Source organism: Haematobia irritans, chromosome 2 (assembly GCF_050003625.1).
Source record: "Haematobia irritans isolate KBUSLIRL chromosome 2, ASM5000362v1, whole genome shotgun sequence".
In the NCBI taxonomy this organism is placed as follows: domain Eukaryota; kingdom Metazoa; phylum Arthropoda; class Insecta; order Diptera; family Muscidae; genus Haematobia; species Haematobia irritans.
The window spans coordinates 156,274,773-156,300,901 of NC_134398.1; the positions used below are offsets into that span (position 1 = coordinate 156,274,773).

The 26,129-nt window shown below is 27.1% G+C and overlaps 1 protein-coding gene across 1 annotated transcript in view; it reads left to right on the top strand.

Moving 5' to 3' along the window:
- LOC142226609 (putative nuclear hormone receptor HR38) overlaps positions 1–7,628 on the top strand; it is a 220,655-nt gene extending 213,027 nt beyond the window's left edge. Inside the window, exons 4-5 of the mRNA XM_075296702.1 lie at positions 2,516–3,674; positions 7,225–7,628. Of these exons, the coding sequence (XP_075152817.1) occupies positions 2,516–3,674; positions 7,225–7,481 (1,416 nt within the window). The 3' untranslated portion in view covers positions 7,482–7,628. The remainder of the gene's footprint in view (positions 1–2,515; positions 3,675–7,224) is intronic.
- The last annotated feature ends 18,501 nt before the right edge of the window (positions 7,629–26,129 follow it).

Here is a 26,129-nt window from a genome sequence, read left to right on the forward strand (position 1 = left end):
TTTGGTAGAATTCTACAAAAAATGGTAGATTTTTTACTGTTTGGTAGAATGGTAGAACTCTTGATGTCTCGGTAGATTTTCCATAATATTCACCTCCAACTAAGAGGTACTTCACAAATTTTCTATAGAAATAAAATTTTTACAGAAATAAAATTTTGACAACATTTTCTATAAAAAAAATGTACAAAATGTTCTATAGAAATAAAATTTTCTATAAAAAAATAAAATTTTTACAAAATCTTCCATCGAACTAAAATGTTGACAAAATTTTCTATAGAAATAAAATTTTAAGAAAATTTTCTATAGAAAAAAAATTTGAGAAAATTTGCTATACAAATATAAATTTAACAAACTTTTCTATAGAAATAAAATTTTGACGAAATTTTCTGTACCAACGAAAATTTTGACAAAATTTTGTATACAAAATGAAATGTTGACAAAATTTTCTATACAAATAAAATGTTGACAAAATTTTCTTTTACATAAAAATAGAAAAAAAAAATAAAATTTTAAAAAAATTTTCTATAGAAATAAAATTTTGGCAATAAAAATTTTGGTATAATTTTCTAGAGAATAAATTTTTGACAACATTTTATATGGAAATAAAATTTTGTTAAAATTTTATATAGAAATACAGTATTGACAAAATTTTGACAAAAATCTCTATAGAAATAAAATTTTGAGAAAATTTTCTATGCTATAAAAATTTTGACAAAACTTTCTATAGATATAAACTTTTGACAAAACTTTCTATAGAAATAAAATTTTGACAAATATTTCTATAGAAATAAATTTTTGACAAAATATATAGAATATAAATTTTGACAGAATTAAAATTTTTATAATTCCTTGGCGGACGATGGGATAGTGTTGCCATCACTGAACAAATTTGTTAACTCACTATAGAATAAATTTTGGACAACATTTTATATGGAAATAAAGTTTTGACAAAATTTTATATAGAAATAAAATTTTGACAAAATTTTGACAAAAATCTCTATAGATATAAAATTTTGAGAAATTTTTCTATGCAATAAAAATTTTGACAAAACTTTATATAGATATAAACTTTTGACAAAACTTTCTATAGAAAATTTTGACAAATATTTCTATAGAAATAAATTTTTGACAAAATATTCTATAGAAATAAATTTTGACAAAATTTTCTATAGAAATAAAATTTTGACAACATTTTCTATAGAAATAAAATTTTGACAACATTTCCTATAGAAATAAAATGTTGACAAAATTTTCTATAGAAATGAAATTTTGACAAAATTTTCTATACAAATATAAATTTGACAAACATTTCTATAGAAATAAAATTTTGACGAAATTTTCTATAGCAACGACAATTTTGACAAAATTTTGTGTACAAAATAAAATGTTACAAAATTTTCTATAGAAATAAAATGTTGACAAAATTTTCTATAATAAAAATTACAATCTTGTCTACACAAATTTTGGCTAACTTTTCTATTACAATTTTGATAAAATTTTCTCTAAAAATACAATTTTGACAAAATTTCTATATCTATCTATAGAAAAAAAAAGTTTATCGATCGACTCAGAATCACCTCCTGAGTCGATCTAGACCTTGGTGTCCGTCTGTTTATGTATTTATTAACCGATTCCGATGAAATTTGGTACGAGGTGTTTTGTTTTTTTTTTTTTTTTTGCACAAGGGCGAACGCTATTGAGTTTGAAAAAAAATCGGATCAAATTCAGATATATGTGACTCCCATATATTTGGTTCGATCGGTATACCCAATTTGGGTCAGTAGTTATTCCTAATCTAAGACTCATGGAGTTTTAGATTTTGCTAAGGTCTCCGGATTTAATTTGGTTAACTACCTCAGTATAACAGTCTGTATAATTGATTTGAAACTTCTCATGACTTGAATGTGAATAAATGTATGCCTTAAACTCTAATCCCAGATAAAAATATACTGACTTCATTTTCCCCGCTCTAGAAGATAATCCACACAAATTCCATGGAGATTCCCTATTTTTTCTCATTTTAAATTTTGTGATTATCTACAAAAAAACTTTCCCTAGATTTAGAATGGAATACTTCCATCTCAGCCTCTAGCCAAAACAAGTATAGAAGTTCTGGTCGATCTTCGTTATACTCAATTTGGTTCAGTTGCAATTCCTAAGCTTAGACTCTTGGAATTTTAAGCTTTTGCAAAGGTCTTCGGATTTGATTTGATCAACTATCTCAGTATCGCATTCTGTATACTTGAAACTGCTCATGACTTCCTTGTGAATAAATGCATACCTTCAACTCTAATACCAAATAAAAATGTATTGTCTTCATTTTCCTCGCTTTAGAACATAATCCAAGCAAATTCTATGGAGATTTCATATTTTTTCAACAAATAACCCACAATTTCTAATATTGCTATTTCTTTCGAAAACTTTACTAACCATAACTCCTATTTATTCTCTCTTCTTTATCTTTTTTCCCACTCTTCCTTTATCCACAACAACAACAACAAATATACTCTTACAGAACTATCATTCAACGACAGCTGAACGTTATAGCCTGCCAACATTTCCCACAATGTCTGAATTGGAAGCTGCTACTGCTGCCGCCTCAGCTGTTGCAATGGCTCCTTTAAGGCGTGCCTCTTTGCCCGTTAATCGTTCGGAATCACCACTCATTAGCCATAGTCCGAAACTTCCTAAATTGGTTATAGGTTCCAGTAATACGTCGTTGCATATCAAGCATCAACATCCTTCTGCTCATTCAACACAACTCTCCAGCGCTCCAAGTTCTGCTTCGAATTCACCCAGTGTTCGACAACAGACCTCTACACCTGTACTTCATCACCATCAACACCATCCTCATCAGATGAGCCATACGGCGGATATGCTCAATGGTCGTGTTATACCCACACCACCATCACAATTGTGTGCTGTGTGTGGCGATACTGCAGCTTGTCAACACTATGGGGTGCGTACCTGTGAGGGTTGCAAGGGTTTCTTTAAACGTACCGTCCAAAAGGGTTCCAAATATGTGTGCTTGGCCGATAAAAATTGTCCCGTGGATAAGAGACGTCGAAATCGTTGTCAATTTTGTCGCTTCCAAAAATGTCTGGCCGTTGGCATGGTTAAGGAAGTTGTACGCACCGATTCGCTAAAGGGTCGCCGTGGGCGTTTACCTTCCAAACCCAAATCGCCACAAGAATCTCCTCCTTCACCGCCCGTTTCATTAATTACAGCCCTTGTACGTTCGCATGTGGATACCACACCGGACCCCTCTTGCCTGGATTATTCCCAATATCGGGAACCCAATCAACTCGATTCCCCAGTAACAATGAGCGAAGCTGAAAAGGTGCAACAGTTCTATAATCTTCTTACCACCTCCGTAGATGTTATTAAACAATTTGCTGAGAAAATTCCCGGCTATTCAGATCTAACGCAGGAAGATCAAGAGCTCTTATTGCAATCTTCTTCTCTGGAATTGTTTGTTCTGCGTTTGTCCTATCGTGCTCGGGTGGATGATACGAAAATGACATTTTGTAATGGCACTGTATTGCATCGCAGTCAATGTCAACGTTCCTTTGGTGATTGGCTGAATGGTATTTTGGAATTTAGCAAAAGCCTGCATAATTTAGAAATCGACATATCCGCATTTGCATGTCTGTGTGCGCTAACCTTGGTGACAGGTAAGTTGGAATAGCTATAAGGATAATTGAGTGACTACATCATTATATGTTTTGGGAGTTATATTTTTGAGGTACGAGTATCGGATACATTATTACACTGACTGTGATATTCTAAGTGACAAAATATTATATATAAATAAAATGTTGACCAAATATTCTTTAGAAATACAATTTTTACAAAATTTTCTATAGAAACAAACATTTTGACAAAATTTCTGTATAATCAAAAATTTTGACAAAATTATATATACAAATAAAACTATGGCAAAATGTTCTATAGAAATAAAATTTTGACAAAATTATCTATAGAAATAAAATTTTGATGAAAGTTTTCTATAGAAATAAAATTTTGAAAAAAAATTTTCTATGAAATTAAAATTTTGACAAAATTTTCTATAGAAATAAAATTTAGACAAATTTTTCTACAGAAAAAAAAATTGACAAAATTTTCTATATAAATAAAATTTTGACAGAGTTTTGAATAGAAATAAATTTTGACAAAATTTTCTATAGAAATAAAAAGTTGACAAAATTTTCTGTAGAAATAAAATTTTGACAAAATTTTCTATAGAAATAAAATTTCGAAAAAATTTTCTACAGAAATAAAATTTTGACAAAATTTTCTATAGAAATCAAATTTTGACAAAATTTTCTATAGAAATAAAATTTAGGCAAAATTTTCTACAGAATAAAATTTTGACAAAATTTTCTACACTAATAGAAAAATTGCGTTCGACAATCGTGAACGGAATGTGACAAAATGAAACGGAAACGTTCACAAAAAATCAAAACGAAATGTTCACGATTTTGTCCACGGGCGTTCACGATTTCATGAACGGCATTCGTTTTTCTTTTTCCATGAAAATTCTTAAAATCGTTAGACGTTGTTATGGCAACTCCGCCGGTGGTGCAATGAGCTAAAGCGACTGTTAACGCGTATGGTGCACACAACACATGTTGGAGTCACGGTAGCGGAAATCTTTTTTTTTTTAATTTTGTTTATAAATTCGTAACCATTACGTTTTCAGATCATGAACATTCGTTGTTGTTTTGACAACGGATGGTGTCATTTTAACGTTGTCAGATTGACCCCGTCTGTTCTCAGTTTGACAACACATGTGTGTTGATTCACTTTCATGAACGAAACGTTTGGAAATGACAACGCCGTTCATGATTTTTTCCATGGGCGTATATAAATAAAATTTTGACAGAGTTTTGTATAGAAATAAATTTTGACAAAACTGTCTAAAAAAAATAAAATTTTGACAAAATTTTCTATAGAAATAAAATGTTGACAAAATTTTTTATAGAAATAAAATGTTGATAAAATTTTCTACAGAAATAAAATTTTGACAAATTTCTCTAAAGAAATAAAATGTTGACAAAATTGTCTATAGAAATAAAATGTTGACAAAATTTTGTATAGAAATAAATTTTGACAAAACTGTCTAAAAAAATAAAATTATGACAACATTTTCTATAGAAATAAAATTTTGACAAAAATTTATTATAGAAATAAAATTTTGATAAAATTCTCTACAGAAACAAAATTTTGACAAATTTCTCTATAGAAATAAAATGTTGACGAAATTGTCTATAGAAATAAAATTTTGACATTTTCTATACAAATAAAATTTTAATAAAATGTTCAATATAAAAAAAATTATGATAAACATTTTCTATAGAAATAAAATTTTGATAAATATTTTCTATAGATATAAAATTTTGACAAAATATTCTTTAGAAATAAAATTTTTACAAAATTTTCTATGGAAATAAAATTTTGCCAAAATTTTCTATAGAAACAAACATTTTGACAACATTTCTGTATAAACAAAAATTTTGACAAAATTTCTGTATAAACAAAAATTTTATAAAATTTTCTATAGAAATAAAATGTTGACAAAATTTTCTATAGAAATAAAATTTTGACAAAATTTTCTATAGAAATAACATTTTGATAAAAATTTTCTATACAAATAAAATGTTGATGAACGTTTTCTACAAATAAAATTTTGATAATAATTTTCTATAGAAATAAAATTTTGACAAAATTTTCTATGGAAATAAATTTTGACAAAATTTTCTATAGAAATAAACATTGACAAAATTTTCTATAGAAATAAAATTTTGACAAAATTTTCTATATAAATAAAAATTTGACAGAGTTTTGTATAGAAATAAATTTTGACAAAACTGTCTATAGAAATAAAATTTTGACAAAATTTTCTATAGAAATAAAATTTTGGCAAAATTTTCCATAGAAATAAAATTTTGACAAAATTTTCTATAGAAATAAAATTTTGATAAAATTTTCTACAGAAATAAAATTTTGACAAATTTCTCTATAGAAAAAAAATGTTGAAATTTTCTATACAAATAAAATTTTGATAAAATGCTCTATATAAATAAAATTTTGATAAAAGTTTTCTACCGAAATAAAATTTTGATAAATATTTTCTATAGATATAAACTTATGACAAAATTTTCTATTGATTAAAATTTTGACGAAATTTTCTATAGAAATAAAATTTTGATAAATATTTTCTATAGATATAAAATTTTGACAAAATTTTCTATAAAATTTTGGCAAAATTTTCTATAGAAATAAAACTTTTAAAAAATTTTCTATATAAATAAAATTTTGATAGAGTTTTGTATAGAAATAAATTTAGACAAAACTGTCTATAGATATAAAATTTTGAAAAAAAATTCTATGGAAATAAATTTTGACAAAATTTTCTATAGAAATAAAATTTTGATAAAATTTTCTATATATATAAAATTTTGCTAAAAAATTTCTATAGAAATAAAATTTTGAAAAAAAATTCTATGGAAATAAATTTTGACAAAATTTTCTATAGAATTAAAATTTTGATAAAATTGTCTATAGAATTAAAATTTTGACAACATTTTGTATAGAAATAAAATTTTGACAAAATTTTCTATAGAAATAAAACATTTAAAAAATTTTCTATATAAATACAATGTTGACAAAATTTTCTATAGAATTAAAATTTTGATAAAATTTTCTATAGGATTAAAATTTTCTATAGAAGTAAAATGTTGACAAAATTTTCTATAGAAATAAAATTTTAACAAAATTGTCTAAAGAACAAAAATGTTCACAAGTTTTTCTATGGAAATAAAATTTTGACAAAATTTTCTATAGAAATAAAATTTAGACAAAATTTTCTATAGAAATAAAATTTTGAACATTTTCTTGAAATTCAATATTTTTAAAAGTTCTAATTTTCGTGTAGGTCCTACTATCAAAGTAAGTTGTGAGTAAGTTCCCCCTTTTTGTGGAAGTAGTAACTGAAATAAACTTCTAATATAAAATAATAAAAAAATCGGGGTTGTTAAAGAAAATAGTTTCAAAGAAAGAAAAATTTTGTTGTTATAAAATTTCGTTTTTGAGAAAAGTATTTTTTATATAGGTAGATTGGAATTATATACTCCCTTAATTCATTTTTATTGTTTATTTATCTATTTTTATACGATTCTAAACTCAGTCTTTCGCCCTCTTTATACTTGTCTCCCCTTTTAGAACGCCATGGACTTCGGGAACCTAAAAAAGTGGAACAATTACAAATGAAAATCATTGGTAGCCTACGCGATCATGTCACCTACAATGCTGAAGCCCAAAAGAAACCGCACTATTTTAGTCGTCTGCTTGGTAAACTACCCGAATTAAGATCACTAAGTGTACAAGGTCTACAAAGGATATTCTATTTGAAATTAGAAGATTTAGTACCAGCACCGGCTCTAATAGAAAATATGTTTGTGGCAAGTTTACCATTCTAAACGAAAACAAAAATAATAAAGAAACAACAAACACGTACAACTATCTACCAATCTAGAAATCAAGCAACAACCAAAAGTTAAGAAAAACAAAAAAACCGCAACTTCCGCTGTCTAAATTAAATTAAGACATACATTGATGAAAAAAAAGCACAGCCCTACGAGGTTTATATAAGAAAATATTGTAAATTATTATTTTCCCATAATTTCTGTTTTATTTTATTTTTTATAAAATAGAAAAAAAACTAATATGTATAAAGATAACAAAAAATGAAAATTTAAATTAATTACTACAACTACTATTGTTAATAATTATTATTTATGTATATCATAAAATATAGATATAACTTCCTTAGTATAAGCCTAAACAAAAATTAAGAAATAATATAAGAATTGTTTATTTTTTGCAAATAATTTTTGTTTTGTTTTTATTTGAGTAAAAAAATTTTAATTTGTTTCTTCCTTTCACTTTTTTCTATTGGTAAATTCAATTATCCTTAATATTTGTGAAATTTCTTTTGTGGTCTTCTTTTTTTGACTTTGGACAATTTTCTAACTATCATTTCTCTTTTTTTCCTCTTTGATTTAAAGACATAATCGCATGACCTATTATTGACAATTATCCACAGTTTAAGTTATCAAAGTCATAAACTCATTTTAAAAAGAATCAACCACCCTCCGACCCACCATTATTTTCACATGGTCACAAAATATAAAAAATGAAAACCTATTTTTGAACGATTAAGTGAAATTCTACACAGAAAAAAATATTCGTTAATTTAAATCACGAAATTAATTATTCAAGCCAATTAAAAATATATATATTATTTTTGGTTTTATTAAAATATTAATCAATTAAAATTTTAATTGAAAATGTTGTTCACACAACATATGTCACCAACATTATTCCAATTAAAAATTTAATTAAATTCTAAAAAAATTTCAATTGAAAATTTAATTGGTTCAACCAATTTTTTAATTGAAACAAAAATCAAAATTAATAGTATCAATTAATAGTATTATTGGATCAATTAATTTGTTAATTAACGATGATTTAAATTAAAAATTAATTGGATCACTTAATTTTTCTACGATTTCTAAATCTGATAGATCACCGAAACAACTAAGTTCATAAAGGTTGATCCTTCCGAAAGGTAAGTAATACAAAATAGTTTTGGATTTTTGAAAAAAGTCTTCTTTGAAATATTAAGGGTAGAAGTAAACTCTTAATAAAGGTGTAGTAAACACGAATCGACTTCTATATGAAATTGGCATAGAAAGAAAGGTCCGATTTCGGACAAATATGTGCTGTTTTGTTTTCTAACTTTTTCCCCTTTTAACGATAATTCTTTTATGGCTCTCCCATAGAAGCCCTCTTTTTCCAATGTCAAAAAATTGTAGCTATCGATTCACAAGCTTCTCTTGAATCGAATTTTTTTGTAACAAAATTATTTATCATAAACAGAATCACTCGGTGTCATATCCATACTACACTGACGAAAATATTGTCGTGAGCTCACAGATTTCATGTCCTTAAAATACAAAATCGATTTCTTCATAGAAGACACATTTATCTGATATTTTGTCGACGATATTTTGTATCTTGACTGTAAACTTAAAATTAGGAGATTTAGTTTCAAAGACAAAGATATTAAAGACGTGTTTTACTTGATAATTTGTACGGGTTGGCATCTTGATCTTCGTATGACGCTAAACACATTTTAGCAATTTTGAAATGATAAAACAATAAAAAATAAAAATAAAAAAAATATTTATTTGCATGATATCGTCGTTTTTAATACAATTTAGTTAAAATTTTTTTTAATTTACCTAAATTTAACTTACTAGTGTAGTTGCATAAAAACCTCATAACTAAATGCTCGAAGTTTCTTGTGAGTCATTATCGATGCGTGTGCCCGATGTTGTATTGATGGAACAAAATTGCTTTTCTATTGGCTAAAATTGAGTTGTTTTTGGGTGATTTCTTCCTTCCAATTGTTGACAGTACAGTTTCAAGTTCGGAGTTTTATTTATTAGACTTTTTCAAAAATTTGGAAAAGTCGATTTTTGTAAAAGTGAATTTTTCTACTTTTTCTTAAATTGAAAAATCGATTCTTAATTGAAAGTCCACTTTTGTGATTACTGATAATTCGACGTCACAGACTTTCGACTTTTTAATGAATTTTCAACTCAAACACCTCTAAATCACATTTCTCTTTCAAACTCAAATTCAACTTTGTGATACTCTCGTTAAAATTCGATTAATCGTTTTTGGTCACTTTACAAATTCGATTAATCGATTTTAGTTCGATTTAAAACAAAAATCGAAAGTCGATTTTTTTGAAGATTAAAAACGGACGCCAATTCCAATAAACACTTAAACACTGCATCAGAATAAATTAAAACCTTGTTAACGACACCTTAAATTTCCAAAGTAGGACCACGGCTGCCACAATCTACGAAACTAAAAAATAAAACGTATTTTGAAGTTTTCAAAATTATCATAGAAAATTTTGTCAAAATTTTATTTCCATAGAAAATTTTGTCAAAATTGTATTTCTATAAAAAATTTTGTCAAAATTTTATTTCTATAAAAAATTTTGTCAAAATTTTATTTCTATAAAAAATTTTGTCAAAATTTTATTTCTATAGAAAATTTTGTCAAAATTTTATTTCTATAAGAAATTTTGTCAAAATTTTATTTCTATAGACAATTTTGTGAAGATTTTATTTCTATAGAAAATTTTGTCAATTTTGTTTTTTCTATAGAAAACTTTCTCGAAATTTTATTTCTATATAAAATTTTTTGTCAAAATTTTATTTCTATAGAAAAATTTGTCAAATTTCTTTTCTATAGAAAATTTTGTTAAAATTTTATTTTTATAGAAAATTTTGTCAAAATTTTATTTCCATAGAAAATTTTGTCAACATTTTATTTCTATAGAACATTTTGTCAAAATTTTATTTCTATAGCAAATATTGTCAAAATTTTATTTCTAGAGAAAATTTTATCAAAATTTTATTTCTAAAAAAAATTTTGTCAAAATTTTTTTTCTATAAAAAAAATTGTCAAAATTTTATTTCTAGAGAAAACTTTGTCAAAATTTTATTTCCATAAAAAATTTTGTCAAAATTGTATTTCTATAAAAAATTTTGTCAAAATTTTATTTCTATAGAAAATTTTGTCAAAATTTTATTTCTATAAAAAATTTTGTCAAAATTTTATTTCTATAGAAAATTTTGTCAAAATTTTATTTCTATAAAAAATTTTGTCAAAATTTTATTTCTATAAAAAATTTTGTCAAAATTTTATTTCTATAAAAAATCTTGTCAAAATTTTATTTCTATAGAAAATTTTGTCAAAATTTTATTTCTATAAAAAATTTTGTCAAAATTTTATTTCTATAGAAAATTTTGTTAAAATTTTATTTCTATAGAAAATTTTGTCAAAATTTTATTTCTATAGACAATTTTGTGAAGATTTTATTTCTATAGAAAATTTTGTCAATTTTTTTCTATAGAAAACTTTCTCGAAATTTTATTTCTATAGAAAATTTTGTCAAAATTTTATTTCTATAGAAAATTTTGTCAAATTTTTTTTCTATAGAAAATTTTGTTAAAATTTTATTTTTATAGAAAATTTTGTCAAAATTTTATTTCCATAGAAAATTTTTTCAACATTTCATTTCTATAGAAAATTTTGTCAAAATTTTATTTCTATAGAAAATATTGTCAAAATTTTATTTCTAGAGAAAATTTTGTCAAAATTTTATTTCTATAGAAAATTTTGTCAAAATTTTATTTCTATAGACAATTTTGTGAAGATTTTATTTCTATAGAAAATTTTGTCAATTTTTTTTTTCTATAGAAAACTTTCTCGAAATTTTATTTCTATAGAAAATTTTGTCAAAATTTTATTTCTATAGAAAATTTTGTCAATTTTTTTTTCTATAGAAAATTTTGTTAAAATTTTATTTTTATAGAAAATTTTGTCAAAATTTTATTTCCATAGAAAATTTTTTCAACATTTTATTTCTATAGAAAATTTTGTCAAAATTTTATTTCTATAGAAAATATTGTCAAAATTTTATTTCTAGAGAAAATTTTATCAAAATTTTATTTCTAAAGAAAATTTTGTCAAAATTTTATTTCTATAAAAAAAATTGTCAAAATTTTATTTCTAGAGAAAACTTTGTCAAAATTTTATTTCTAGAGAAAATTTTGTCAAAAATTTATTTCTAGAGAAAATTTTGTCAACATTTTATTTCTAAAGAAAATTTTGTCAAAATTTTATTTCTAGAGAAAATTTTGTCAAAATTTTATTTCTAGAGAAAATTTTGTCAAAATTTTATTTCTAGAGAAAATTTTGTCAAAATTTTATTTTTATAGAAAATTTTGCCAAAATTTTATTTCTATAGAAAGTGTTGCCAAAATTTTATTTCTATTATACTCCATATAAAAAACGTTAGCGAGGAATAAATGCGAAATCTTTGTTTTTAGCAGTTTTAAACACATATTTATACAAACCTAGATTTTTCGCACGAAAAAATAGGCAGGCATATTATTTCGCATAAATAAGTTAAAATCTCTGCGTTTGAGACCCCATTTACGGAGATAGAAACGAACTTAGTTCGCAGAAACGAACTTAGTACTAAGCATAAAACAGAAGATGTTTTTCGTAGACTACTCAAAAATAGTAAGAATGAAGTACAGCGTGATTAAAATGGGAATGATCTGATGCCTACAATTTTTTCTTTCTATTTTTAGTTCATTTTTGTTTTTAAAACTCCAAAAATGCCAGAAAATTCTCGTTAATTTAATGAATCTCAAAATTTTGAATAAAATTTAGTTCAATTGAGATAGTTAATCTTTCCCATAACTTAGTTTACTTTTTTTCTGTGTAAAGTGTTGAAAAACATTTGCTATTTCTAATCGCCTGTTTGCCGTGTATTTAGTCATGATACAAAAAGTCAATAAATATAAAGACGATTTCGATTTTCAAGATTTTTTCAAAATTATTGAAGTTGCGCCATGGGTGCCACCGTGGTGCAAGGGTTAGCATGCCCGCCTTGCGGCAGCATTCTGTGATAAGAGAGAAGTTCACCACTGTGGTTGGTATCACAATGGACTGAATAGTAGAATAGTGAGCCTGAAGTATCGGGCATACATTGCACCGTGGTGCAATGTTTAGTATGCTCGCCTTGCATACAAATGGTCATGGGTTTAATCCATGCCTCGACCGAACACCAAAAAAAGTTTTTCAGTGGTGGATTATCCCCTCCCAGTAATACTGGTGATAGTAGACAAGGAATAAAGGTTTGTATCAGAAAATATGTGTCTTCTATTGTAAGTAAAAATCACATTCGTGTTTTAAGGCCAAGAAATCTTTGGCCTCACAACAATATTTTTTCCATGTCCATTATGAAATGTTTAATGTGAAAACGCCTTTAAAAGTGAGTCCTGAAAGACAGCACTTATTTTCGAATATAATTCTCCTTTATGGCCAAGATACAATAAATCAATCACTTAAGGACAATTTGAATAATAATGAAAATTTTGTTCTGATGTTTTAATACAAATTGACCTCTGTTTAATAGAACTTTCCCGATTTAAAGTCAAATCTCCTAACTCTAAAGACAGATCGCCTACATTGAGAGGTTTATCGACTTTGGATCAAAACTCATTTCCTTTAAATTTTTCATTACAAAATAAAAAAATCTATAGTGTATTGATACAAAATTTGGAGAGATAATAGAAGGGAAATAAAAATGTTCACAAAATTTTTTATAGAAATAAAATATTGACAACATTTTCTATAGAAATAAATTTTGACAAAATTTTCTATAGAAATAAAATGTTGATAAAAATGTTCTATTGAAATACAATTTTGTCAAAATTTTCTACAAAAATAAAATATTGACAAAACTTTTTATAGAAATAAAGTTTTGAAACAAATTTCTATAGAAATAAAATTTTGACAAAATTTTCTATAGAAATAACATTTTGAGAAAATTTCCTAAAAAAAAAATTGACAAATTTTTTTATACAAATAAAATTCAGACAAAACTAAACTATAAAAATAAAATTTCGACAAAATTCCCTCTAGAAATTCTATAGAAATAAAATGTTGATAAAAATTTTCTATAGAAATAACATTTTGCCAAATTTTTCTATAGAAACAAATTTTTGACAAAATTTTATACAATTTTGAGCATATTTTCTATAGAAATAAAGTTTTGAGAAAATTTTCTATAGAATTTTGACAAAATTTTCTATTGAAATAAAATTTTGGCAAAAATTTCTATAGAAATAAAATTATGACAAAATATTCTATAGAAAGAAAATTTTGAAAAAGATAGAAATAAAATAGAAATAAAACTTTGACAAAAAATCCGTTACAAAAAAAAATTTACAAAAGTTCCTCTAGAAATAATATGTTAACCAAATGTTCTATAGAATAAAATTTTGACAAAATTTTCTATAAAAATTAAATTATAACAAAATTTCAACATTTTCTATAGAAATAAATTCAAATAAATTCAACATTTTCTACAGAAATAAAATTTTGACAACATTTTCTATAGAAATAAAATTTTGACAAAATTTTCTATAGAAATAAAATTTTGACAAAATTGTATATAGAAATAAAATGTTGCCAAAATTTTCTATAAAAATAAAATTTTGACAAAATTTTCGATAGAAATGAAATTTTGACAAAATTTTTTATAGAAATAAAAATGTTGACAAAATTTTTTATAGAAATAAAATGTTGACAAAATTTTCTATAGGAATAAAATGATGACAAAATTTTCTATAGGAATAAAATGATGACAAAATTTTCTACAGAAATAAAAATGTTGACAAAATTTTCTAAAGGAAAAAAAATTCTATAGAAATAAAATATTCACAAAACTTTCTTGGAAATAAAATTTTGACAAAATTTTCTATAGAAATAAATTTTTGACAAAATTTTCTATAGAAATAAACCTCTGACAAATTTTCTATAGAAATAAAATTTTGACAAAATCGTTTATAGAAATAAAATTTTGACAAAATTTTCTATAGAAATAAACTGTTGATAAAATTGTCTATAGAAATAAAATTTTGACAAAAAATTTTCTATAGAAATACAATTTTGACAAAATTTTCCATAGAAATAAAATTTTGACAAAATTTTCTGTAGAAATAAAATGTTGACAAAATTTTCTATAGAAATAAAAATGTTCACAAAATTTTTTATAGAAATGAAATATTGACAACATTTTCTATAGCAATAAATTTTTGACAGAATTTTCTATAGAAATAAAATGTTGATAAAAATTTTCTATTGAAATACCATTTTGTCAAAATTTTCTATAAAAATAAAATTTTGACAAAACTTTGTATAGAAATAAACTTTTGAAACAAATTTCTATAGAAATAAAATTTGGCAAAATTTTCTATAGAAATAACATTTTGAGAAAATTTCCTAAAGAAAAAAAATGAACAAATTTTTTTATACAAATAAAATTCAGACAAAATTTTTTATAAAAATAAAATTTCGACAAAATTTCCTCTAGAAATTCTATAGAAATAAAATGTTGATAAAAATTTTCTATAGAAATAACATTTTGCCAAATTTTTCTATAGAAACAAACTTTTGACGAAATTTTATACAATTTTAGGCATATTTTCTATAGAAATAAAGTTTTGAGAAAATTTTCTATAGAATTTTGACAAAATTTTCTATAGAAATAAAATTATGGCAAAATATTCTATAGAAATACAATTTTGGCAAAAATCTCTATAGAAATAAAATTATGACAAAATATTCTATAGAAAGAAAATTTTGAAAAAAAAAATCTATAGGAATAAAATGTTGACAAAAAATCCTTTAGAAATAAAATTTTGATAAAAAATTTTTATAGAAATAAAATTTTGATAAAAACGTTTTATAGAAAAAAATTTTTGATAAAAATTTTCTATAGAAAATTTTTGTTTTTGTTAGTTTTTTTTTTTTTTTTTTTGTAAAACGTTCCCTAAATTTTGGTAGATTATCGAGTGGCAACCGTACTACGATCTTAAGACGCTAAAACAAACACAAACTTCCTTCCACTAAGTTTTTGATCCCAAAAATAGAACATTAATCTTCATTAGTTTAACATTTTACTTTATGAAAAATAATTAATTTTTTTCTCGGTATATTAACAATATATGATCCTTTTCCCTCATTCATTATTAGCTATATAACAAAAAAAAATTAAATGTTGTTATCTAAATGTATATTACAAAGCATTCATCATCTCTTTCTATCTGTCATAAAAATATCTATATAAGAGCACCCAATATTAAGTTCAAATATTTGATGATCTGTCAAAAATTTATATGAAATTTTCTATATGTATAATTCATCCATCATCAATGCTAATAAGAACACCCTTTAATTGTGATACTATTGTCATATTTATATCTCACATTACATTATAAACTACCCAAGGTGTTATATATGTAATCCTCTATTCTATTTATATAATGTTGAATGATTAATCATGACAAAACATTTTTTTTATATATCTATATAAATCATATTAGTTAGTTAAAATTTCATAAAGATATATATGAATATAAAACTATTATTAATAAATACCTATTATCATTAAAATACATGTATACATACTATTCTATAATTAATCCCTTAAAAGAGAAATATTTATGATGCCTTTACATTATCTGAAATTTTACTTACTTAATATTTTATAGCAAAAAAATATTGGGATATTTTTTATATGAAACTCTTATAAGTATAAATGTGCTATAACTTTTTTATTTATTTTTCTTTTTAGTTATTCTTATAAATCCTTAATACCTATATAACTAATATTAATTATACACATCTTTTCAATTGCAATAATTAATATCTACATATATAAACATCTGTGAATAAACCCAAAATTCTAATAAGTGCTAAAACTTCTCGAAGAATACATATCGTTAATGTTGAAAACAATCTATTTTGTAATTGTTTATGTTTCTGTTTCATCAAAATGTCTATTAAAATTTATTATTTCTAAATATTTAATAATACATGGAATATAAATTATCCATTAATCACAATGTGAAGGATTTTTGGACTTGATAACAAATTTTCCAATTTTCAATTCCGTATACAGTGCTGTTCAAAACATTTGCAACCACATCGTCTGTTGAAAAGAAACCGGAACTGTAATGAACATAAAAATAAACATATTAAAACCAAGGCTTCAATGCAATGTTGCTGCTTATTACGTCCGTTTTAAAGATATTAGAAAATAAGGGAACTAAAGACAAATGTTTTTAATAATTTATAAAATTAGTAAAAATAACAGTTTTGCTCTGTTGAAAATATAACATAATTAAGTATCTGATTCAGGTCCATAGGGAGATCATCGGGATTAAAAAAAAAATATTTTCACTTTTTCGGTTTACAATTTCGTAAAGGTTCTCTATGAGATTTAGGTCAAGCGACTGGGTAGGCCACTCAAATATGCCCAATTTTTCATCGGAAATCCATTGCTTTCCCATCATGCTTAGGGCGATATCATACGATTCTTTAACACTTTATGGCAAATAAAAATTAATATAACTATACATATTTTTTTCATACACCGATAGTCTGTATAAAAAATGTTGATGGTTTGGGTCTTAAGTCTTTTGATAGTCTGTATTATTAAAAAATGTTTGTGGTTTGGGTCTTAAGTCTTTCTATTCGTACTATGTGTAGCACAAAATGACACTAATCGATTAAGGGTATAAATGTATGAACGTTTTCACTATTTTTCTAATGACTTTTACTTTTCTTAAAGATTTTTACGAAATTCAAAGAACTTTTAGAAACCCAGCCAAAAAAATTTGGAAGTTCTTCCAAAGGAACAAATTTAAAAGCACTTCCAGAAGATATACTCCCAATGATGTTCTTTATTTTAACTACACAGGAAGTTTTTTTCATTCAATTTTTTATAACATGCTTTTTTCATATTTTTAATGGGTAATTTTAAATTTTATACCCTCCACCATAGTATGGGGTGTAAATTAACTTTGTCATTCCATTTGTAACACATCGAAATATTGCTCTAAGACCCCATAAAGTATATATATTATTCTGGGTCGTGGTGAAATTCTGAGTCGATCTGAGCATGTCCGTCCGTCTGTTGAAATCACTCTAACTTCCGAACGAAACATGCTATCGACTTGAAACTTGGCACAAGTAGTTGTTATTGATGTAGATCGGATGGTATTGCAAATAGGCCATATCGGTCCACTTTTACGTATAGCCCCCATATAAACGGACCCCCAAATTTGGCTTGCGATTGCTCTAAGTGAAGCAAATTTCATCCGATCCGGCTGAAGTTCGGTACGTGGTGTTAGTATATGGTCTCTAACAACCTTGCAAAAATTGGTCCACATCGGTCCATAATTACATATAGCCCCCATATAAACCGATCCCCTTATTTGGCTTGCGGAGCCTCTAAGAGAAGCAAATTTCATCCGATCCGGTTGAAATTTGGTATATGGTGTAAGTATATGGTCTCTAAACGGACCCCCAAATTTGGCTTGCGATTGCTCTAAGTGAAGCAAATTTCATCCGATCCGGCTGAAATTCGGTACGTGGTGTTAGTATATGGTCTCTAACAACCTTGAAAAAATTGGTCCACATCGGTTCATAATTATATATAGCCCCCATATAAACCGATCACCAGATTTGACCTCCGGAGCCCCTTGGAAGACCAAAATTCATCTGATTCAGTTGAAATTTTGTACGTGGTGTTAATATATGGCCTCAAACACCCATGCAAAAATTGGTCGAAATCGGTCAAGAATTATATATAAGCCCCACATAAACCGATCCCCAGATTTGACCTCCGGAGCCCCTTGGAAGAGCAAAATTCATCCGATTCGGTTGAAATTTGGTACGTGATGTTAGTATATGGTACCCACCAACCTTGCAGGAATTGATTCATATCAGTCTATAATTATATATAGCCCCCATATAAACCGGTCCCCAGATTTGACCTCCGGTGTCTTTTGGAGAAGCAAAATTCATCCGATCTGGTTGAAATTTGGTACGTGGTGGTAGTATATGACATTTAACAACCATGCCAAAAGTGGTCCATATCAGTCCATAATCATATATAGCCCCCATATAAACCGATCCCGAGATTTGGTTTTGGAGCCTCTTGGAGGAGCAATTTTCATCCGAGTCATTTGAAATTTGGAACATTGTGCTAGTATATGGCCGTTAACAACCATGCCTAACTAGGTCCATATCGGTCTATAGTTATATATAGCCCTCAGTTAAATCGATCCCCAATTACACAAAAATTGGTCCATATCAAGTTCATAATTCTATATAGCCCCCATATAAGCGACACCCATATTTCAATTCTGGCTCTCTACGTACTGTGCAAAAGTCCATGTCGATTCGTAATTATGTGTAGACTTACCTATACATAACTTTTTTGTCTAATATATACCACGTGGACCATGGACTAACTCACAATTTAGAAAACGATGTTAAGAAGTTTTAAGATACCACAACCCAAGTAATTCGATTGTGGATGACAGTCTTTCGTAGAAGTTTCTACGCAATCTATGGTGGAGGGTACATAAGATTCGGCCTGGCCGAACTTACGGCCGTATATACTTGTTTAAATTAAAATTTATTTAAGAAAGAAGAAAGGTGCAAATGATACAGTTCGTGAGCCGGAATTTTTAATTGGAATATATGGAGGTTACATTAGAGTCTCTACCAATAAATACCATATTTTATGGTTTTGATCTATATGGATCATTTTAAAAGTCTATGTGATTGGAGAATAACAACTTTGGTCTATTCAAATTTTGATGTCATGTATTATCAAATATATAGAATAGTAAAATAAGAACAAAACTCATCCTAAAAAAATCTATAATAAGCAATCTTTATATGTTAACATGTAAATATTTACTAACCAAAAATGAATTTCTCACAAAAACAAAATTAAATGAAAAAAAAAAAAATAAAAAATAATCCAAATGTTTATAACTTTACTGATACTCGTTTCTTTCGACATTTTTGTTTTTTTTTTTTCTAAATTTACATATATTTATAAAACTACATGTGTACCTTAATAACAGTAAAACTGGAACTGAAATGAAACCTGAGAGAACCTGATTTTCGTAAAGAAATTTTCATACGAATATGATGATTAGAAATAAGAAAATTTAAATGTAATAGAAAAGAAATGTAATTTGAAAAAAGAATGGAAGTATAATTGATAGGAACAAAAAACAACAAGAGGTGAAGATAAACTAAATTCATATTTTTGTAAAGATTTTTTTATGTGCTCATATTAAATGCCTTTTTAAAAATCCTAGCAAAACCCCAAACATTCTTCCCAACTCACCATCTATGCTCAGAAGATGATAAGCAAACCCCATATAGATATCGAAAATATAAAAATTTTTGAAAAGAACATATTTTTATAGTTTTCCTAGCAATATTACATAACCATAAAATATTCTTGATACACATTGAACCGTTGAATGAAACCAAAAATCTAGATAGAAAAAAAAAAAATAATATTGATATACACTTGAAGATAACATTAAATATGAATAAATAAGAAGTATTAGAGATATACAAATGAAATTATATATGTACCTACAATGCTATCAAGAAAAAAATATATAAACAATTTCATACAATTTTGTTACCTATTACAATTTTACACAATATGATGTATTAAGAAAAAAAGCCACAAAATTCCGTACAAAATTTAAATACAAAAAACAACAAAACATCTCATTAGAAAATATTAAAATTATCAGCAACTATTAAAGCCTAAGCATTAATAATTCATACCAAAGCAAAAAATATGTCTAATGAAATTATACATATATAGTAATAGAATTCATAATTATTGTTATTTGTTATTATCAAGAATAACCATAACAAATTAATATTCAGTAACAAATATATGTATTCACATAATTTATATGATTACCTCTCGCCCCTCCTACTAATGCAGTTTAATATTTGAATCATAGAAAGAACAACAACAAAAATCCTAACTATTTAAATATTAATATCACATCTTTATCATGTGTCTGAATGATTCACTTTTATAATTAACGTTCGTTTTTTTTTAATTTATGTTAAAATTTTAATTTAATTATTCATACAATCATTTAATCTATAATTGATAAATTATGATTCTTAACACTTTATGGCAAATAAAAATTAATATAATTATATATAGTTTTTTTCATATTAAATAATTAAAAATATACACCGTCTGTATAATTAACAAGTATATACAGCACTAAGTTCGGCCGGGCCGAATCTTAAATACCCACCACCATGAACCAAATGCTAGGGTTTCCTTTGAAATTTCAGGAGGGCTTGAGGACTTGAGGACACTTCCCGAAGATAAATTTAAAGATTTCACCTATGAGGACTATATCAGATTCTGGATTTATAAGAACCATTTTTTTTTTTGAGTTTTAGAGCAATCATTAACATCTCTTGTAAGTGTGCAAGAAAATTATACAATAACGTCTTGATTTGAAATCTTAAATCTGTAGAAGTAAAATCTGGAAATTTTACATTGAGTTTCAAGCAATTTTCATGATCAGTGCGCCTTCTACACCCTCAAGAAGTGAAGTCGGTCTATATGGAGGCATTATCAAATGAGCCGATAAAAACTTAATCCGATACACATTCTTGTGACCCTAAACTACCAGAATATTTACAATTTCAGGCAAATCAGATAAAAACTACGGTTTCTAGAAACCCAAGGAGTTACACCGGGAGATCGTTCTTATGGGTGCTATACTAAAATATGGACCGATACTCACCGTTTTCGGCACACCTCTTTATGACCCGAAAATACCTCTAGATTTCCAATTTCAGGTAAATTGAATAAAAGCCAAATCGGGAAATCGGTCTATATGGGAGCTATACCAAAATATGGACCGATACTCACCATTTTCGGCACACCTCTTTATGATCCTAAAATACCTCTAGATTTCCAATTTCAGACAAATTGGATAAAAACTACGGTTTCTATGAGCCCAAGACCCCAAATCGGGAGATCGTTTTATATGGGGACCATACCAAAACATAGACCGATACTCACAATTTTTGGCACACGTATTTGTGGTCCTACAATACCTCTAGATTTCCAATTTCAGTAAATTGGGTAAAAACTGCGGTTTCAATAAGCCCAAGAAGTAAAATCGGGAGATCGGTCTATATGGGGGCTCTACCAAAATATGGACCGATACTCACAATTTTTGGCACACGTATATGTGGTCCTACAATACCTCTAGATTTCCAATTTCAGGTAAATTGAATAAAAACTGCGGTTTATATAAGCCCAAGAAGTAAAATCGGGAGATCGGTCTATATGGGGGCTATACCAAAAAATGGACCAATACTCACCATTTTTGGCACACCTCTTTATGGTCATAAAATACCTCGAGATTTCAAATTTCAGGCAAATTGGATAAAAACTACGATTTCTATAATCCCAAGACCCCACATCGGAAGGTCGGTTTATATGGGGACTATATCAAAACCTGGACCGATATAGCCCATTTTCGAACTTGACCTGCCTGCAGACAAAAGACGAGTTTGTGCAAAATTTCAGCACGATTGCTTCATTATTGAAGACTGTAGTGTGATTACAACAGACAGACAGACAGACGGACAGACGGACATCGTTATATCGTCTTAGAATTTCTCCCTGATCAAGAATATATATACTTTATATAGTCGGAAATCGATATTTCGATGTGTTACAAACGGAATGACAAACTTATTATACCCCCGTCACCATTCTATGGTGGTGGGTATAAAAATATGGATGGTTTGGGTCTTAAATCTTTTGATTGTCTGTATTACAAAAAAGGTTTGGGTCTTAAGTCTTTCGTTTGTATTTGTACTATGAGTAGCACAAAATGACACTAATCGATTAAGGGTATAAATGTATGAACGTTTGCACTATTTTTCTTAAAACTTTTACTTTTCTTAAACATTTTTACGAAATTCAAAGAACTTTTAGAAAATTAAATGTAACAAGCATCAAGATTGGATATAAATGTTAACCTATTTTTTACGTCTTTTTGTCTTAACTCCATTGATTAAAAATGTCAATTATTTCAAGGATTTTTTTCTTTAATATAAGATCTTTTCTTTAACGAAAACTGTTTCATAAACATAAACAAATTTAATGAATATAAAAAAAATCATAAACAACTACTTTAAATTTAATGAAAATTCTTAATTTTTCTTTAATTAAACTGCCTTTATTATACCCACCACCATAGAATGGTGACGGGGGTATAATAAGTTTGTCATTCCATTTGTAACGCATCGAAATATCGATTTCCGACTATATAAAGTATATATATTCTTGATCAGGGAGAAATTCTAAGACGATATAACGATGTCCGTCTGTCCGTCTGTCTGTCTGTCTGTCTGTCTGTTGTAATCACGCTACAGTCTTCAATAATGAAGCAATCGTGCTGAAATTTTGCACAAACTCGTCTTTTGTCTGCAGGCAGGTCAAGTTCGAAGATGGGCTATATCGGTCCAGGTTTTGATATAGTCCCCATATAAACCGACCTCCCGATTTGGGGTCTTGGGCTTATAGAAATCGTAGTTTTTATCCAATTTGCCTGAAATTTGAAATCTAGAGGTATTTTATGCCCGTAAAGAGGTGTGCCAAAAATGGTGAGTATCGGTCCATGTTTTGGTATAGCCCCCATATAGATCGATCTCCCGATTTTACTTCTTGGGCTTATAGAAACCACAGTTTTTATTCAATTTACCTGAAATTGGAAATCTAGAGGTATTGTAGGACCACAAATACGTGTGCCAAAAATTGTGAGTATCGGTCCATGTTTTGGTATGGTCCCCATATAAAACGACCTCCCGATTTGGGGTCTTGGGTTTATAGAAACCGTAGTTTTTATCCAATTTGTCTGAAATTGGAAATCTAGAGGTATTTTAGGACCATAAAGAGGTGTGCCGAAAATGGCGAGTATCGGTCCATATTTTGGTATATCCCCATTATAGACCGATTTCCCGATTTTACTTCTTGGGCTTCTAGAAACCGTAGTTTTTATATGATTTGCCTGAAATTGTAAATATTCTGGTATTTTAGGCTCACAAAAACGTGCATCGGATTAAGTTTTTATCGGTTCATTTGGTAATGACTCCATATAGACCGACTTCACTTCTTGAGGGTGTAGAAGGCGCACTGATCATGAAAATTGCTTAAAACTCAATGTAAAATTTCCAGATTTTACTTCTACAGATTTAAGATTCCAAATCAAGACGTTATTTTATAATTTTCTTGCACACTTATAAGAGATGTTAATGATTCCTCTAAAACTCAAACAAAAATGGTTCTTATAAATCCAGAATCTGATATAGTCCTCATAGTTGAAATCTTTGAATTTATCTTCGGGAAGTGTCCTCAAGTCCTCAAGCCCTCCTGAAATTTCAAAGGAAACCCTAATATTTGGTTCATGGTGGTGGGTATTTAAGATTCGGCCCGGCCGAACTTAGTGCTGTATATACTTGTTTATTTTAAACTTGTCTTCAATAGATTTTGTATTTGGAAAAGTACGTTACATAGTTCACTGAAAAAAATATTGTCGTGAGGTCAAAGATTTCATGTCTTTACAATAAGAATGCAAATGTTGCTTAGCATAGAAGATGCATTTCCGAATATAAAGATTTTTTTCCTTGTCCAAAAGTCGATAAACTTTTCAATGAAGTCGTATTGTCCTTATAATTAAGTAATTGCACTTAAGAATGGGTATCATAACATGAAAGAAGGGAGCCACCGTGGTGCAATGGTTAGCATGCCCGCCTTGCATACAAAAGGTCGTAGGTTCGATTCCTGCTTCGACCGAACACCAAAAAGTTTTTCAGCGGTGGATTATCCCACCTCAGTAATGCTGGTGACATTTCTGAGGGTTTCAAAGCTTCTCTAAGTGGTTTCACTTCAATGTAGACGCCGTTCGGACTCGGCTATAAAAAGGAGGTCATTGAGATTAACATGGAATCGGGCAGCACTCAGTGACAAGAGAGAAGTTCACCAATGTGGTATCACAATGGACTGAATAGTCTAAGTGAGCCTGATACATCGGGCTGCCACCTAACCTAACCTAACATGAAAGAAAAAATGTTTGGGATAAGATCAACTTGACTTTAGTAATTCAGAAAAATACTTTAAATTTATTGTCTTGACTACAACGCAAACAATCGTTCAAATATAGGACATGTTTTTCAACACTTTATTTTAAATACTTTTTTTACTTGAAACATAGCATAATTTCTACTAGAAGTCGAGTCTTAATTTGAAAATAAAGTTGTCGTTAACTCGTTTTTAAACGACTTTGATAGCATATGACGAAAAAAAGCTAAAAAAGCTAAAAATTAAAATTTTCTTCCTAGAAGCAAGTACACAAAACCCAAACTTAAAAGAGAATTGTGTCTTAAAAGTGTCTTTACTCCCCGCTTCTTTGGCTCGGAATCAATACCAAAATTTTTAAAGTAAAGACAAAATCTTTGGAACCGGGCATGCTTTTTTTCAGTGTTGGTAGTAATCTTTCTTCCCTATAACTGAGTGAATGATCCATTCTAAGCTAAATTCATTTTGATTCCTCTTTTGGTTAATCATAGGTTTCCATTTTTTAAACTTACACGGAGTGTTAAATTAACTAACATGTGCGAAGTTTATAGAAACGATTTATTGACAAAATTTAACTCTATTTTAGCATTAAGATTTTCTACATTTGTATTTCTCACAAAATAGTTCAGAATTTCTTAAAATTTGTACATTTTACCACAAATGCACCCATTTTGAAACTAAAGTTTCTTGAATTTGTCGAAAATTATTTAGTTATATTTATAATATCGACAATAGAGTTTAGTAAAAATGTTATAAAGTTAACCAAATTTTTCTAAAATTAACAAAAACTTTCCTTTCCTGGATTCACTGTTTCTTGAGTGTATGAAAAATGGTTTGTGCCTTAAGTCTTTCGTTTTTATTCCTACTAAATTTTGGAATTATTATGACATCGCAATAAATCTATTGTATACGTTTAGTTGGGATACACCGAATGTCATTCTTCACAGTGATGCAATGGTTAGCATGCCCACCTTGCATACACAGAAAAAATATCACCAAAATATTTCCAATTAAAAGTTTAATTGAAGTTAAAAATGTTATCAATTAATAAATTAATTGATACAATTAGCTTTTTAATCAAGATAGAAACATTTAGTTAATTAAGTAAATGATTGAAAATTTTAAAAATTTTAATTAAAAAATTAATTAATACAATTAACTTTTTAATCAAATTCAGAAGACTAATGCTATGGTCACACTGGGCAAATATTTGACAGAAATCAAAAAAGAATACGTCGCCACAGCCAAACCAGCAAACATTTTTAGCTCATATTGTATTCATAACATCATGGTAGGATTGTTTTCCAAAACCCGTATCCAGATATTGGGAAAATAGTTCTGGAAAAATGTTTGACACTCATTTTTGGTCAAATATTTTCCTAGCGTGCCAATAGCCTAAGTCAGTTAAAAAAAGTGATGAACATTTTTTTGTTTTATAATTAAAAAT